We start from the raw sequence: 17,604 nt of genomic DNA on the forward strand, positions 1-17,604 counted from the left end.
CAGGGAACAGAAGTTTGTTTCCTGACAGAAGACACCAACCCCACAACAGGGGGCATCAAGGAGGATGGAAAAATTGGGCCCCAGTAACATTACATAGAAGATCAGATTTTCGGTGTCCACGTCTAGTCATCCCACGGACGAAGCTTCAGGTAGGAGAAAATGAACTTGACGTGACGAAGCCTGCCCTCGGTTCACTGAAAGCACGCTGCTGCTGCCGACGCCTCCCCCCACTCCCTGCTCTTTGCATGTCCGACCCCCACTGCAGCCTATAGGTGATGAATGGAAATCGAGGCTCTGTAAATATGTGTTGGTGGTGGGTCCAGAGCCTGCACAGCCCCCTTCACATCTCAGACATACGCTGGATTACTCTATTTAAAATGGGGGCAAAGCAAACTTGCCATTTTTGTTCGCCTCCGTCAGCAGATTCAGAAACCGTGCATCGGCGGCCACTTACTGCGAGCCGCCGTCGGCTCGGCCCGGGCGGAGGCTGCGGTTAGCACCTTCCCCCTCCTCTGACGCCGCGGTTCAGAGTTCAGACGGAAGCGGAGCGCCCGTGCACACTATTGTTTTCATCACCCACACAAAACAAGTTGCCGAGCTCGACATCCTGTTTGTCACGGCGTCTCCCTTTCTTATCTTAGTTGGGGAGAAAACATTTTCTCACACAAACAGTAGCTGAACACAGCCTGACGTTTTGGGGCGCAGCAGACAGCACAGGGTTCTTGTGGGTGAGTTCCCGTGCATAGCCTCGGATAGATTACAGGCCCTGTGCACGTTGCAGTTCTCTGCTCTTATGTAACAGCAAAAAAGCTGCTGGCTCACCCCCCAGGCCTGGAAGGGCCACAGGCAACGCCGTGTCGCTCTCTCTGCACTTTGCTTCCTTCCTATTACACACGCGCACAGACACACAAACACACAGTAATAGCACTATAATATGCTAGCTCATGCCTGAAGTGTTTGATAGCTCTCTTTCTTCAGAGAGCAGGACTATAGGGGCCGTGAAAGTAAACAGCTCGGATCAAACCAACTCTCGGCTCCCTTTGAAGAGCGGGAGACAATTACGAAGCTCAACGGTGCGACCCAGAAGTGGTTAACAGCCTCGACAGGCGAGGCAGACGTGCCGGGATTGATGCCCCGCGTGATCTAGAGAGCGCGCTCCTCCGATCCGAGGCGCGGCGCGGCCTCGGGCCGAGCGCACGTGTCGAAACGCGGCGAGCTTCAGCCCCGAGGATGCAAAACTGTACCTGATTCAAACCCCGTGGTGCAGATTATTAATGCGAAAACATTTCGTTGGAGCAGTCGGGGGTCAACGGGTGGACAGTTCTTCATGCAACATTCATCTGAGGGACTTGCTGATCTGCGTTGGTACCAACTGCTTTTACTATAAGTAAATGCTATGTTGTTTTAGTAGAAAATAACAGGTCTCATGTGCTGGGACTGTGGTCATTTTTGGTTTTAAATGGTTTGCACTACGGCAAATGTAATTTGTGAGGGTCTGCTCGTGAGCGTGCCACTCGTGGCTCGGGAGGTGAGCCTCGAACTGTAGCTGTAAAAGCTGAGGCCGCCCACACGCGATCTTCCCCGTCTCCGAAACCAGCTCGCCTGCTTTCCCGCAGGACAAACGCACAACCGACTTCGTGCACAACCGAGGCGGCGGGTTTGCGACGGCTCGCCGAGGGAGAAGCGCGACGGCCGCCGGCACTTTAGTTCCCTGAGCAGCCGAACCAGTTGCTTAAATGTAGAACAGTTGATGCAGAACAAAATCAACAAAATAGCAGTTTGAACTAAAGATAAACTGCTTACGTGAAAAGCAGAATTCGTCCTTTATGGCCGTGACGGTCGGATGAATAGATTCAGTGGTTTTGTTGTGTACACTCATGAATAGCACATACGATTCTCCACGAAAAAAAGAAAGAGATAAGATCAAAACAAATAACATTTTTATTTCCTGGGGAGGGGAATAAAATGGCCTTTAAGATGTTTAAAGGCTTCCCGCCCTCTGAGGGCGAACAGGGGAGGAAACAACACTGGCGGGTTTCTGATTATCATATAAATTCATCTGCGCCAACACAACGGAACAACAAAGCGCCGACGCGAACCCTTCTGCCTCACACTCATTTACTCTTCTGTCCTCCAGGGTGAGGAGAGGGGGGGGGGGAGGAAAGCATTGTGTCATTACCTCCATCCGCCAGGCCAGAAGGCGGGCCACTGCGCGAGCGGCGATACAATTTAACGTTCGCGTCCGGACAGATGGGGGGGAAATTACCGCCACAAAGGCCCGTATTATATCACAGTTCGATTAGGCAACTGTGGGGGGGGGTTTAATCGCGCCCAGCGTGACGGCGCAGTAACGCTGGCACCCACGCATGGGGGGAAAAAAAACTAATGGCGATTGCTCACAGGTCTACACGTGCAGACACACAAAGAACTCACACACTGTACACAACGCTGGCCTGGCTGGCAAGCTCATCAACGGCTCGGTTAGCCATGGAAAATAGCTGCCTTTACACACACACACACACACACACAGGCAGCCAACAAGCATCAGCACTTTCCACCAGTGCCTCTCAAAGGAAACCATTAGATTGCAGAAACCCGCGGGAAGCCAGGCAGAAAGGGGATTTTCTCAAGCACTTTTTCTCTCTTCCGCTCGCAGAGAAAAACTTACTCACTTACAGTAAGCTACTTTTGCCCGAGAAAAAGAGATTACAGTCAGCCGAGCGTCTTATTCACCTGTGACCCGTTAATTCATTTGGCTGATAATCTGCTATTGCAGGTGACACTAACAATCAGTGATATGACGGGGGCGGGGCGGGGGGAGGTTTTAGAGCGGTGTGGGCCGGGCTGATTGGCGGAGGAGATATTTGATTAAATTCTCAAATGAATAATGCATTATGGAATTGATCCGGACAAATCCCACCTTGAGGAGATTGGAGTAGGATTATACGGGGAAAGGTTTGGGAGAGGTTATGACAGAGAGGAGGTTTCCTGGGAAGGTGCACTCCAGCACCATGGTGTTTGATCCATTTATATGCATGTCAGCGGCACAGCGGAGAGAGGACGACCCGGGGGGAACATGCACAGTAATAGATTGTGTTCGGCAAAGCCCTAAAAGTAGGATGCAGATGCCCAAAACCTTTTCAATCAGAGGGCCTTCAGAACAAACGAGAAAACAAGCTCAAGCTGTTTCTGTTCCCTACTTGTTTAATGGTGTATTTGTCCACAAAGCCGTTATTTTCTCTTACATTGAATTGCATTTTGATGTATTGCATAAATGGAATGTTTTGTCCTAAAGGATTTCCGAGTTATAACTTATAAGCTATATATGAATTTAAAGATGTTTAGTGTAGTCAGCTACACTTTATTATTACTTTGTCCAGAAAGTGGCATGAGGAGATTCATATAACTCTTGTATCTGTAGTGATAAAAATGGAGCTGGCAGCAGCAGCAGCCTGCTTAGCTTATCATAAAGGAAAAATGCAATTTGTTGTTTATACCCCTTGGCTTTTGTACCCGGTAAACAAATAAGACGGAACAGATTCCTTTGTGGGCCTCCACTGGGTTTATTTGCCTCTAAATGGAGCCGGGGACGGTCGTTTCCTTCAGTTTCCAGTCGCAGCGCTACGCTGAGATAATTTGCTGCTGGTTCCAGCTTCATGAACAACAGACATTAGAGATGGACGTCTGTAAATATTAATAAAAATACACTTGATTGCGACTAAACGAAGCAGCGTCTCCAGTAAAAATAGACTGCGTACTGGTGCTCTTCACTGGGACCCTAAAAACCAAGGGTGTCACATCACAGCTACAGCAGCAGACATCTGCTTAGTAGTTTTTATAAGTAATTATCCTCTCTGCTTGGATTTAGTTGGTTGCGTTTAATGAGCTTGCACTATTCCAACAACTATTTTAACGAATGACTGCTTTCACTCTCACATCAAAACCTAGAGTGCACTTAATTCCCAACGATTGTTAAATTGTTCATTGGCGCAATGAGTCACTTTATTGAAGTGCATGTCAACGCAGCGGGAAAACAAAGTCATTATTTGTCGCCTTCCAACAGTAAATACAGCAAACAGGAGTTTGAAGTATTGTCGGCAATGAAAACGCTATCGGGAAAAACCCTGGAACGTTTTCCATCACGTCGCGCCGCCCGTCCACGGGGCTTTTCAAATGCCTTTGGGAGGCCTGTGCAGTGTTACCCTGACATGGCACAGCGAGTACACAGTTGTCAATAAAAAATGCTTTAGGGTGTTTAAACTTTCCATTCTCCGGGGTCAGGGACCATTTATTCCAACTTAATTGTCATGGCTGGCTCCAACACTTTTTAACAAGTGTGCCCGAGTTAACAGGATTTTCTTTTTAATAAGAAAAAGCAGACAGAGCAGCGCAGAGCTTCCGAAGGCAATCTCGCCCTATCTGTCCGGTACCGCGTGTTAAAAAAGCACTTCAATTCATTACTATGTCTAATCTATCCGTCTTATGAAAGGCAAATCCCACTCAGGTTTTGGAGGCTCGCCATAGACTATATATTCTGAATCCATAACATTAAAAGCCGCCGCGGTGTCCTCAATGATGAGCTTGAGTTGCAGGCAGTGCTCACGAACAAGACAGACTTTACTCCTCCAATAACTCCACCCTCACACAGACATTTTCCAGCTCATGCGCTTAAGGCAAAATTCTCATCCAGAGGTGTTTCACTACTGCCAGAAGGTTTCCTTTTTTGCCTAATATTTTTTCCACTCAATACTTGCTTGTAATGGAGCATGAAACGCTGAGGCCACTGTAATAGGAGCCTTGTTAAAGACAAAATTAGAGGTTAAGTAATCAAGTGAATAATTAACGGGGCTTTAAAAGAAAAGGCATTTCTCTTCAGCGATAGAAGTTGAAATCAAGAAGAATCTGTGAAAGAGGATTTGAAAAGAAACTGCGCGGTGCCTGAGGAGTATTGATGCAGATAAAAGAGATATTCCCCGATGTGGAGACGTAACTGGAAGTTCACCGAAGTGTAATTGTGCAATCCATCAAATGCACTCTTTGTTGCCTTCCTGCGTGAAATGTGACATTCTGTGTCTAAAATTAAGTGCACATAAATGGGCATCATTTTTGGCCAGTTGGAATGGATAGATCAAGACGCACAAGCACAAGCAGAACTTCTGTCTAGTGTTTCACTTTATAATCACAGATGGGGCAGAATTTGTCCTACCCATCTTACTGTGGCTGTCTGCTGAAGCTGAGTTTCACACACACACTGACACACACACACACACACACACACGTTACCTCTCAAGTTTCCATTGTTACGATTTGTCCCCATCCGCATGATTGACAGGTGTCAAACCTGTCACCGTCAATGCAACTCATTCATCTTTGCAAGAGTCGCGTCTCTGCTAGCTTTTCACAAATCATTTTCAAAGTGATTTAAAGACAGGCAATTGAGCCAGCCAGCCAGCGGATGAAAGCGTTGGTATAATCTGTTATCATGCGCACGCTAACAACTTTAACCTGAAGCTAAATGTGAGTCACTTATATTTCAAATGAGCGCATCGCCCCCTCTGCGTCTCCGCCAGCCATTCAGTTTGCATTGTTAGTGTATGAGAGGCTGCCGATTGAATCCCTGAACCCAGCAGGCCGAATCTGCAGGAAAAGGTTAAAGGGCAGCGCTTCTGCCTTCCCTCATTTTCACCTGTTTGGTGCTCTATGGGCTGACTCTTAACCCCAAACCCTTAAACCTCAACTGCACTCAATAGAGCTTCCCAGTGGCCAACGGATCAGCATATCTGCCTCATGCAGCAGGCGCTTGCGGCTATGGAGGTCATCCATTTATCTCTGGGTTGTTCATTTGATCCCTTTAGCAAGACAGTGATACCAGGGTGCTCCTAGTGGTCAGGTATGATGGATGGATGAATGGTAAATTGAAAATGGCTAAAGCAGTGAAGCGCTAAATAAGTACTGTTATTAAGTAATGTTGAAGTGTCAAACATTAGTAGCAACAAAAAAAGAAAAAAGAAATATTAACAAAATTGCTCAGACTTTACAAAAACAGTGGCCTTATCCTACAAAGAGGCAGTGAATACATTTGCTTTTATCTAACAGGAAGACATCAAAGCGATACGGCAGGACAGACTTATGCATTGATTGTCTTTTTGACATTTTTATATACTGTGTTGACAAAGCACTGATTGGACAAGAGAGTATGCATTTCAAGCACGGCATACATCCACTACAGCAGTGCACCCGGCACTTAAAATAGAGGGAAAAATGTCCCTTCGCTGCCCATATCATAGATAAAAGTACCGATAAACCATTTGACATTCTCCACATCCATTAAGCAAGGAGAGAGAGAGAGAGGGCTTTTGACTAATTTTGGTGCAGCTGTTCAAGTGGGCAGAACTAAATGTCTTGTGACATTGGCGCAGTGATGGTGAGAGAAGCAAAGTGGCCATCAGACGAGGGACAGTCCTTATCTGAGGACCGGTACTCGCGTAGGTTATCGCCGCTCAGCTGTCCACCCTATCACGTCCAAGACCTTTCTTGGATATCTCCAAGATTGGTTCCTATGAAAGTGTGTGTCTGTGTGTGTGTACACCCCCAAGCTGTCTCTCGCTGTCTGCTGTTTGCCTGTCGGCTTTCCAAACCCCCCCCTCCCCGTCCTCCTCTCTCCCGCCCCACTTCCCCCCAAACGCCTGCACTTACAGAAAATTCCCACCACAACCGACACTCATCCAGCTAAAAGCAAGTGGCTGCGCCAGAAATGTGTCAAGTCGCCACCTTTTGCACGTGATGCTTATTGACGGGGCAGGATTAACCGAGGCTGGGATTCTTCATACTTCAGCAGTTCATAATTGGAGCGACAATTCACCACGAAACAGTGGCTGCTCAAACCGCCTCCTGAGAGGTAGCTAATATCTGCCGGCCCAATAGCTCTGGAACACGGAGACGGCGGAGAAAGAGACCCTGCGACAAGCGCGGCATCGCCTCATTATGCGCACGCCCTGTAAAGCCTTAAAGCACAGCGTCGGGCCTCTTTTGTACCGGCACGAGAGCTGATTTGGAGTTCAGCCTCAACGTCTCTGTGGAAAATTGGAAAATTAAACTCCAATGTAGAGTTTGTTTGCTCGATCTAAGGCTAACCGACCTGAAGGAGACAATATCAAATAAAGCATTTGCCTGGACTGCTGTCTTTCTCAGGCCATTGCTTGACCTGCAAGACGATTGGTGACGCGCATACCGATGGACGGCTCCTGCTCGGGTATTGATTGTAAAACACATTGATTAGCTGTAATATTAAACATATTTCTCATGCCAGATTTAGCACATCGTGGTGTAAACTGTATTTCAAAGAAAGATGTCTGATAACACATTTATACAATGATGCTGATGATGATTTAATCACCCTCAATGTGTTGAAGGTCAACTAGTAAATTCAAAAACACCGTCGGAGAAAAAAAGCCCTCGTGATACTCGTGCTGGGGGACCCTTTCTCATACCACCTCCATCCAATTTTGGTGGTGTGTGAGTCTTCGTTGGCATGGCAATGGGGTCAGCTGTTTGAGATGAAACTTTGATCAGTACCATCGCCCTCTGAACAAAAGACATCTCACTCTCACAGCTGGTGTGTGTGTGTGTTTATCACGCTGCCTGTGGCGGCCAGAGGATGAAATAGCTATTATATTAACACAGTAAAACCCCCTCTGCCTGTGTTTTACTTGATTGAAGACATTTTATGGCGTCTTTATGGAAATGACCGGACATGCACCGTTTTCCTCTTTTACTCAGATTTTGTTTGCGTCGCAGAAATCAATCCAAACCTGTCACCACGGCTGGGAATGAGAATGCAAGAAAGGGGAAAACTGCCTTACAAGTTCATTCCAGGTTGCAGGGAGCAAAGGCGGGAATGATGATGCTGTGATTAGTAAGAAGAGCTCTTCCAGGGGCAGCGTATCCCTTTCTACCACACAAAGACTCGCTAATAGATCTCCGCTGATGACAAACCGCAGGTATCTCATCATCTGGGGGTCTCCGAGGTAGCTGAGCTTAAACCTGAAGCACCAAACAAAAACAAAAACGTCATTTGCCCATTTCATACGCTCTTAATTCAAAGCTGCTTACCTCTCTGAGGAGCATTGCTCGTACTGTAGACGAATTAATCCATCGGCCCTACAATGTCTGTCTGACCTCAACTAAAACCAAAATGTGCTTTTCTCTCCCATTTATTCAAAAAACTTCTCTTCCTCCCCCTGCAGATGGAATATTTCTTCATTCAGCGATCAGAACGCGGGTTGAAAGGGAAGGTAGTGCCTCTGGGAGCCATTCAAAGTTGCAGGTAAGACATCAGAGACCAAGTAAGGCTAGCCTGTCAACCTTTAGGGGGAGGTGGGGGGGGGGGGGGTAACTTACACCTGAGAGAAATCTAACCCGGTCGTACCTCTTCTCACACCTCCACTCCCTCACTTATCGCTCTCTCAGCCCCTCTGCATGTTCTCAAATATGCATGAGCATGCGGCCAGTGTCATCTTAGAATATCTAGATGGGAAGCCCAGGGGAGAAGGAAGTCATCCTACCACGACAGTCTCTGCCCCCCCGACGGATGTTAAAAGCAGTCATCTATAAAACCTCGCTCCGTCTGATCCCTTCACCCTCCATGCGACAATTTCCTGCCTCCTTTATTCCACTCCAAAGTTTCTCATTGGCAAAAATGAAATAAATAAATGAGTAAATCTTTAGACGGTGCCATATGTGCTATCGGCTCCCCGATTGCAGTGAATCAGCTCGAGGCACAACATCTGCTACTGGAGCTGAAAGTAGTATGTAAAACTTTTTGACAGCTGATTTGTAAAACACACACACACACACACACACACACACACACACACACACACACACACAGACGTAGCAGATTGTCCCCATGCACTCTCTCTCTCTTTTTCTCTCTCTCTCTCTCAAAAAGCCAAATTAAATAACTGGGACTTGGATCTGCCACTTAAGCGTCGGGGGGGCTGCCGCATCGTGCCAGCTCTTGTCCAGGGTCATGCCTGTGTCACGTGAAGACGCTCTAATGAGACCCAGACGAACACACTGTGACCGGCTGAGCGTAGCCGGAAAATATAAAAAGGCAACCAGAGCACAAGAGCGCTGGTGCCTAAGAAAGGGAGAAAAAAAGATGTATATATGATGCAAGGCAACCACGTGACGAGAGGGGAGACTTTGTTCGTTTAATTGGTACAAAAAGTTATGATCCAGCTATTTTATGGAGAATGCTCACAGACATTCGTCACGCTACTCGTCATTCAAAGGCCTGGAGAAGAGTGACAGTTCTAAAAGGCTCAATAGGACCTGTTGACCCGTCCTGTATGATTCAGCCTTAAGCTCTTGAAACCAAGCTGGAGTGAAATGCTGTGTTGCGTGTCAGTGATATTCTAGACAGGCTGACAGGAGCGAGTGAGAAAGATCGCTCAGCGAGAGTCAGAGTGAGAGACGGGACGAGCATTCTAAAGACGTTATTAAAATATTCAATCCAGTATCCCTGGAAATGTGCCTGCATGGGAAAACCAACTGTTTTCAATAGAGTTGTTCTTATGAACTTGAATTTGGGCGGTAGATATTTAATCAGGCACCAGTGTGCCATCTTTATATCCAGTTATTAGCTTGCCTGGACACACACGGTTTAGAAAAAACCTCTGGTGGAAAGGCAGCGCACAACACAACACAACACAAGAAATACCCCGAGGAAGGAAATGAGGGATGAATGGAGAGTTTACACAGTGTGGAGCTCACATGGGTGTTGTTCAACATGAATATTCAACACACACCTTAGAATAATCCACCGTGTTCCCTTTTCAAGGAAATTCCATCCGGGATTACGCTTCAAGGTTGAATTCAAAGAGGCATATGATGACTGAAGAGTTAGACACACCAGGGTAATGCTATTTCAAAAGCGGTTGGAGTAAATGATGTGCTGCATGAAATCCAGAGACAACTTGTTGCACCTCAAATTAATTTTTACGACAGATTCATAAAGATAGTAAGATCCTGCTGCAGAATTCTCAGAGCTTTTTATGTGTTGTCTCTGTAAAGTGTGGAGCTTAGTGCTGCACAACCGACACATGTGGGAGGACTGCTTCTCTGCCGGCTTTGAACACATTCTCATTATCATCTTGCTCTTTCACACACACACACACACACACACCAGGTACACACCATGTACAACAAACACAGACAGAAACACCACAGTTTACTCACTGATTCCTGGTTCTTGTCCTTTGCATCATACACAGTTAGCTTGACCAGGGTCTCCGGGCTAGCATGGTACTCTGAAGGGAAGGTCACCCCCGTCAGAAACAGCGGGTCTTTGTTCGCCTGTCAGAGAGAGGGACAACGAGGTGAGACATGCGTGTTTGTGTGTGCATACGTGTGTGTGTGTGTGTGTGTGTACTCTAATATGCACGTTTGTACTGCAAAAAGGGAAAAAACCCATGAAGCCGAAGGGATAAGAGGGGGGGGGGCGGTTGAGCCAACAGCTGTGCTCGGTCCGTTTTTCTCCCCATCGGCTCCCCAGCTGCCTCTCCTGGGCACGAAGAAAAGAGGAGGAGATCGAGCTCGCCCTGGTGGGTCTACATGGAGCTCTGGCCCAACGACAGACTCCCAACACAGCCTGCAGGTCGGTGTTGATGGGTAAATTGGCAATGGGATTAAACCAGTGTCCCCAGTAGCCAGAGTTGGTTATCAGGTGGCTGTATGGCATGAGGAAATATATAAATATGTACTCAAAAGCACTCAGAACTTCCATTCATTTTGAGCAGCATGGCTTGTTCCGCCATGGCCTTCACAGACCTTGCATTGCACTGTAAGTGCCTTTATAAAGGGTGTTGCTGGTTACTTTAAATTTAAAACCTTCTCTAAAACCACTGCAGTGCATGCAGAGTGAGGACACGTGTGTGTCCTCTGTTTCACCTGTTGGCACCTGTTTCTTTTTTTTTTTTTACTCAAACAGGAGAGTTTCTCTGCCAGTCTCCAGATACTGGGCCTCCTTACAAACCTTCTGAATTCTCACTGTGTGAGTACCTTATTGCGACAACGCTATTGAGACGCAGGACATTGTTGCTGTAGAGGAAACCTGTCCACTTTTCACTTTAATTTGCAAAAGAGCCAAGTGGAAGTGGTGGTTTAAAAAGATGTCACCATTCCCAGTGAAGTAAGACATTCGCCGAGCTACAGGTGTCGATTCTCTCGCGGGAGGACTTCAACCTGTTTCTTTACGCCCTTCAAAATAAAGTCTGAGAAGTAATGGCTTTTTGAATGTGCAACAAATCATAATATAAGTAGATTGTGTTGCACCAGGAGCTGAGGGGCTTTTGGGGGAAATCTCAAGGATTATTTAGTAATTTGGTGTTGTCCACTTGAAGCTTTTCAAAGCACTGTGTGTTTACACTGGGGGCTTCCTCTTCCTCGGCTCCGCTCCGATGGGCGTTTTTTAGAATGCGGTCCTGTGGGGCTGTGTGGGGACGGGCTGGGCAGCAGTAATGAGACCGACGTAGACAAACTGTCAGACATACGAATGTACGATCACACCCTTGAGTTAAGAAAGCAAAAACACAGCAGGGAAGAAACACTAATAAATACCTCAGTATGCGACAACTGCAGGCAAAATCAGAGAAATATTCTAGATAGTGTTTCACTGCAGTTTGTAAAAACAAAATGTCACTAACTTATTAATGCATCGTTAGTTCTTAGCTTGATTTGCTGCGACAATTTTGTTGTCATATAATCGTTAAAAAGACAGTAACGTATATGCACATCGCTTATGCGAATCGATTATTCTCCAGACCACAAATTCATTTAAACAGACAATGTTTTTTTTTATCTCTGTCTAATCTGATTTGAGGTTTAAATGTTTAAATATAAAAAGCGTTACCTCTGTTTATCTATTTAAGGTAATTTGTGGTCAGTGCACACATGTTACTCTTGCCGGCACATTAGCTGATTATTGCATCAGGCTTAAACATTGCATCAGTTTGTGTGATGGACAAAATAGCGAATGAATGGCTAAACCGCCTAACTGCAGTGTTTAAAGTGAACACCAGCCAGAAATGTGCTACTCTCATGTGGAGGAACGTTGTTAAAATTAAATAAAATTAAAAAGATCCTGGTGACATTTTGTAAAAAGAACGAAAGAAAGAAACTTCACAGAGGGGGAGGAGAACGTACTTTTAGGATTGCACTTGTCAATACAAAGGTAGGTACTCGACAAATAGCACCAGCGATTCATTGTTTGTGTTCTTTTTTTGTAATGTGCCGTTTTATGGCTGGTTGAAAAGCATTCCGGCGCAAGAATAAGTAAGTTAATTTTTGACCTTTGCTACAGCTCAGATTGGATTTACAATACCAGTTCATACTCATTCTCATTGAGTTGAATGAGAAAATGTGTCCACGTTTGACTGGTACTGTACATCATCAGGCCTCAAATCCTTTGCTACAAAAAGGAATTGCTGGAGGATCGGCAGCCAAAGCATACAGCACGGTAAGAAAAGGCAGCGTAGTTAATACAACACAGAAACAGGCCAAATTATGTGCACACAAACACACACAAACACACACCCACAGAGGGAATACACAGACACTCCACCTCACTGCACCACTAACCCTGCTGATCCTTTAGAAATTGTCCGCAAGCTGTCAGAGGGGAAATAAAACCATCTCTTCTTGTCTCGGCCTCTCTAGACATTCTAATACCAGTCTTCATGCCCGTTGCCATTCCGCCGCCAAAACCATGAAGCCTTGTGGTCCGCCTGCGCCAGCATCCTAAACACACAGCCGGGATTCAACGCAGCTGGGACAGACGCAGTGGAACCATTGCACTGCTCTGAGCTTAGTGCAAAGCTGGATATACACCAGTACTGTACTCCAACAAAAAGACAGACAGAGCCATTATACTCGAGAATGTGCAGGTACAGACACACACACACAAGCGCACACAAGCCCTTACACTCGCCTCGCTGGCACGCTGAATGGGCCTCATTCAGACTTACCAGCATGGTTGGCAGCCTCCGCCGCGGCTGAATCTTCTTAGCGCCACTGATGGGCTGAGATGAGCTAAAGTGGTGAGTCTGTCTCCTTCTACGCGGAGAAGTCAGCCAGTCTTACAAGTGGTCAACATATGCTAATGGGAGGGGAAAAAAAACAGCCGCCCCCCTCTTGTCCTTATGTTTGGGTTGAGAAACTCTCGGAGGAATAGCCAATTTAGACCATTAAAGGGTGTGTGCGTGTATGGTTGGATGGGGCTCTGTGCGCGCACACACACAGACACACACACACACAGAAAGACAGAGAGAGAGAAACTTTCTGAACTTGTTCAAGGCCGGGGGTTCTTGGCTTGAGTTGCACGACATCAAAGGCTGTTTTTGTCCCTTGGCCGTGCTTCAGTACGACCCCCCCGGACCCACTGCCCATGTTTTGGGAATGGGACTTTCCTATGAGATGGCAGATAGGATTTTTGTGTCTCCAGCTTCAAGTACATTTTGTCAAAGCCGCTTCCTGTTGCACTCTAAAGAGGTTTAGAGGGCGTTAGATTTTCTTCTTAAATTGTCACCGGTCCTTTCTGTTTCACCGAGAGCAGATTAAGATACACCACCGACAAAGAGACACTCTGAGGAGATAAAGAAGGCTCCGTCTTTGTGAAAATACGGTAATAAGAGCTAGTTGCATTCCATACAGTGGATCAATACTACTGAGTATAAACTATATGGCAATTAGTGTTTAGCAAATTAAGGCAATGTACAGTTTTGTAATAATAATATATCAGATCTAAAAGTATCTTAAGGAATATTAGTAATCATTCTGGCCTTTAATTATTTAAGTTTTATCTTTTGGTACAGTATGAGCTAGTAATTTAGGATATATTTGCACACAGTGATTTCTCAAAAACTGCCCTTTTCAATCAAATAACACCCGGAGACGTCATTTAACTAAAAAGAGACGAAAAGTTCAGTTCAAATGTGATTAAGTGCTATCCTGGTCTTTTTACCTGACCCGGGGCTAGTGATGCATGGGTTTGAGTTGCATCCTCTATCTTCTAAATGAAACCCTTATATCATGCACGGTGGGTTCCTGATAATACGCCTAAATCATGCTGAAGCCTCCATGCAACTAAGACCCCCATCAGTATCCGGCAAAGCCGGCGGCAGCTGTTGAGAGCTGGCATCCCGGGAATGTGACAAACAGGAGAAACACAAGTGGCAGTTCAGCCATTTTCAATGTGTTATTCACACACACACACACACACACACACACACACACACACACACACACACACACACACACACACACCATTCAAGGAGGATTTTGAAAGTCAAATAGAATATTTTGTTGAGCTGCTTCTGGGTCAAAACAACTCTGATGTCACTAATCCAATTAATCAGATTTAAGTGTGCAATGCTAATATGCTAATATTCGTATATGTTTTGGTAGGCATCATCATTTATATTACAACATCCAGACTAACAAATCTATTGCAGAGAAAACTCCTCGGCTGTCTTAAACTTTTCCTTATGAAGCTATTAAAGCAGACTTGTAAAGTCACACAGAAAGCGCACATACCCGTTTTTTGTGAAGGCGAAAGCAGTCCATATCCTCAGATCCTGAACCTTACAGCCATGAAATCAAAACTCCACAAGCACTCAGAGTGTCTGCAGAGCTGGCTGAGCCAGCATACAGTATCCTACCACATCCTGTGTTCCTACACACACACACACACACTGCTGTTCCCTTGACCGGACCGAGGGGAAAAGCAGTCGAAATAGAGTCTCTGAAAGAGACGGTTGTAGGATTGACGGCTGAAGGAAAATGAAATGCGTCAGGAAACTTTTGCCCTTGTATGAGGAGAGAAAAAAAGTGCGTGTGTGTGTGTGTGTGTGTGTCTACATAAATCTAAATGTATGTGTGTACGTTTGTGGGTGTGCCATTGTGGGGCCGGGGGCAGCTGTTGCTGCCCGAAAACACACTTGTGTGACAGTTGCCTTGGGAACAGCACTGTCAGCCTGCAGGGAATAAAAGAAGCATTTAAAAAGGTTGAAGCCCACTGAACACTTTCGCTGCATGGAACTCCCCACACCGCAGAACCCACGCACGCACATGTTGTACATGCTGCGGGATGATCCTGATTGAGAGCCACGCATCAACTCTGTCACGTGTCTGGACTGTCACATGCAATAGAAAGTAAAAGCTCATTGTTTGTTACAGCGCCATGAAGGAAAGGTTGAGAGAAAGGAGGGCAGAGAGTGTTGGAAGGGAGACCGACAGCGACCCAGAGACACAGCAAAAGCGAAAACATCAAAGGTCGGCGAGAGAGGATAGTGCATCTGTGTATCTGCAAGTGTGTGTGTGTGTGTGTGTGTGTGTGTGTGTGTGTGTGTGTGCGTGAGGCCTTACCTCCACTATCTCTGTGCAGGTATGAGAGATGAGGTGCTGCTTGTGGGGATCTATGACAGCCACCTGGACCAAGGCATTGGGCTTCCTGTCACTGCCTGAGGCCACCAGATCATTACAGGCTACAGAGAGGAGGCGATGGAGGGAGGACAGGATGCAGGGAGGAAGAAAATCGAGATGAGAGGTTTGTATTGATAAGAAAGAAACTTGTTGTGTAAACAGAAAAAAAAGAGAAGACCGGTTAAGGAAAGAGGGTTTATAAATATCTCCAGTTGAATTAGATGTCAGATGCACTAAGGAGCTGCGTCACCATAAATGAAGAAAGAACATAAATGTGCTGTCCTCACTTCTATGAGGCCACTCCTCAACACACAATACAAGTTTGAGGGGTATACATGTATATACATTGAAATATGAAAACGGCAGTAGAATTTCCTCCTTGCAGAGAGAGAGATATCAGTTTCATCAGTGCTTTTATTTCCAACAACAAAAGGACAGGAAAGACTTCATCCCACAGTTCCCACAATTCCTTCATAGGAAACCAACACTTCCTGGTTACGAAAAGAACTCCATGCAACAAGATGACACTCGCAACCTCACAGCTAAACCAACACTTATTCATCGAAATCATTTATGGGAGTAAAAATGCACTTTTTGAGTCAAAGTGAAAAAGCCAATCAAAATTACAGCCAGATTGACAGTAAATTAGACCATATGGACTAAGATTCACGTAAACCTCATCTGCTTCAAATTTAAGACTTTTCTGTTTGCTGCTGCCTTTGAACCACAATGAAGAATGTTGATAAATTTCCGACATTCTACTATTGCATTTCAATTCTCTCGTCTTTGGTTGGTTTGTCATTTTCGGTTTCCCCAGTGACCCTGACGCTGGGGATCTGATGTTCCTGCTTCCCCGTGATCTTCTTCCTGCTTGCTCCTTGGCATTTTGTACTGTAATTAATTGATGATTTTAATAGTTTTATCTGTTGTCTTGTTGTAATGTGCTGTACAAATAAGCTTATCTCACCAATTAATGAACATTTGTATGTTCAGGAACTTCCTGGGATCCTGTCTAAGAGCTGCATTCTGTCTACGCGGCACAATTCTGTCAAGTCAACAGAAATGAATCTGCTTCCAATTCCTGGTCAGTTTCAAACATTATTTACAGTCTGAGTAATACTATTTGGTGGGTGACACTCTATAAAAACAACAGCAATGGCAGAAGATTGCATTTTTGTGTGCAGCTGCATCCTCATGGGATTGTTTTAATATTCAAGCAACTGAACAGCAACTAGAGATGAAAGTGGAAGGAATTCAAATGTTTGAAAAACAAGAATAAAGTTGCAGAACTAAATGGAGGGTCCAGTAGCAGAGGAGGTAACCTAAACCTTCTTCTGTCTGATTAAGGTTTATCTGACTCTCTCTCAAGTGTTGGGTACAGACATATTCCTATGTGCTCTTTGAAAATAATGATATTAAATTGCACCTTATACGACATACACAGATACATACAGCACACAGCAAAAGACTTCAATCAGGCCGAGAGCTTTTTAGTAGCCTGACGCAGCATTTTTGTGATCTCTTTCAATAAGCGTGAAGCGCTCTGCAAGCTGCATTTGTGTTGCTAAGGGGCGTCTGTTTCGTCGCTATATGCACCCGGAGTTTCCTCCTTGCCCAATCCGATTAGACTTATGTGGTGACTGTTGCTGCATAGGGTAACTTATACATACAGTTCTCATTATCTGAAAGGAAAACAAGAGGGCTGCTGGCAAATTAGTGCGAGACTTGAGACTTCAGGGGAGTTATTTGTATTAATTCAAACTGTAGCAAAGTGCATAAATAGTAGAAAAATCTGTCCAGGCACAAAAACAGGCAACGTGCCTCGTGTTTTCAACTGGTAAAATGGGCTTGGTCTGGAGCCCGAGGTGTTGTTTACTGCTCTGCTCTGACACATGCACGGATCTCTCTCTCACACACACACACAGACACACACTCAAAAGCCTGTAAAGTAAGATGGAATCTGACATTTTCTAGCAGTACTGGTATACCGAGTATACGCTGTCAAGGTGACTGTCCTTGGTATTATTTAACAGCAACACAAACAGAGCAGAGATTTAATGAGAATTTGTCCCACACATGTCTGCAAGAAAGCAGAGGACCACCAGACGCTTTCAGAACACG

General features: G+C 45.5%; 1 protein-coding gene and 1 long non-coding RNA gene across 10 annotated transcripts in view; one reads left to right on the forward strand and one right to left on the reverse strand.

Annotated features, from left to right (window-relative positions):
* inpp4b (inositol polyphosphate-4-phosphatase type II B) overlaps positions 1–17,604 on the reverse strand; it is a 90,272-nt gene that overhangs the window by 60,283 nt on the left and 12,385 nt on the right. For 2 of the 7 annotated variants that reach the window (XM_040185634.2, XM_040185633.2), the window contains exons 3-4: positions 15,427–15,545; positions 10,243–10,359 (exon numbers count right to left, since the gene is read on the reverse strand). In XM_040185634.2, coding sequence (XP_040041568.2) covers positions 10,243–10,359; positions 15,427–15,545 — 236 coding nt within the window. Of the gene's footprint in view, positions 1–10,242; positions 10,360–13,028; positions 13,170–14,595; positions 14,847–15,426; positions 15,546–17,604 lie in introns of those variants that run through there. The other 5 variants (XM_078109106.1, XM_040185636.2, XM_078109105.1 and 2 more) reach the window with 4 other exon arrangements.
* On the forward strand, positions 10–16,774 carry LOC144411606 (uncharacterized). 3 transcript variants are annotated; one of them, XR_013468807.1, is made up of 5 exons: positions 12,246–12,520; positions 12,721–12,947; positions 15,238–15,333; positions 15,446–15,607; positions 16,477–16,615. It is a non-coding gene; the product is annotated as an uncharacterized LOC144411606 (long non-coding RNA). The 3 variants fall into 3 exon arrangements; XR_013468805.1 differs by having other exon boundaries at positions 12,394–12,520; positions 16,301–16,774; XR_013468806.1 differs by lacking the exons at positions 12,246–12,520; positions 12,721–12,947; positions 16,477–16,615 and adding exons at positions 10–149; positions 8,247–8,326 and having other exon boundaries at positions 15,446–15,584.

This window comes from Gasterosteus aculeatus, chromosome 9 (genome assembly GCF_964276395.1).
Source record: "Gasterosteus aculeatus chromosome 9, fGasAcu3.hap1.1, whole genome shotgun sequence".
In the NCBI taxonomy this organism is placed as follows: domain Eukaryota; kingdom Metazoa; phylum Chordata; class Actinopteri; order Perciformes; family Gasterosteidae; genus Gasterosteus; species Gasterosteus aculeatus.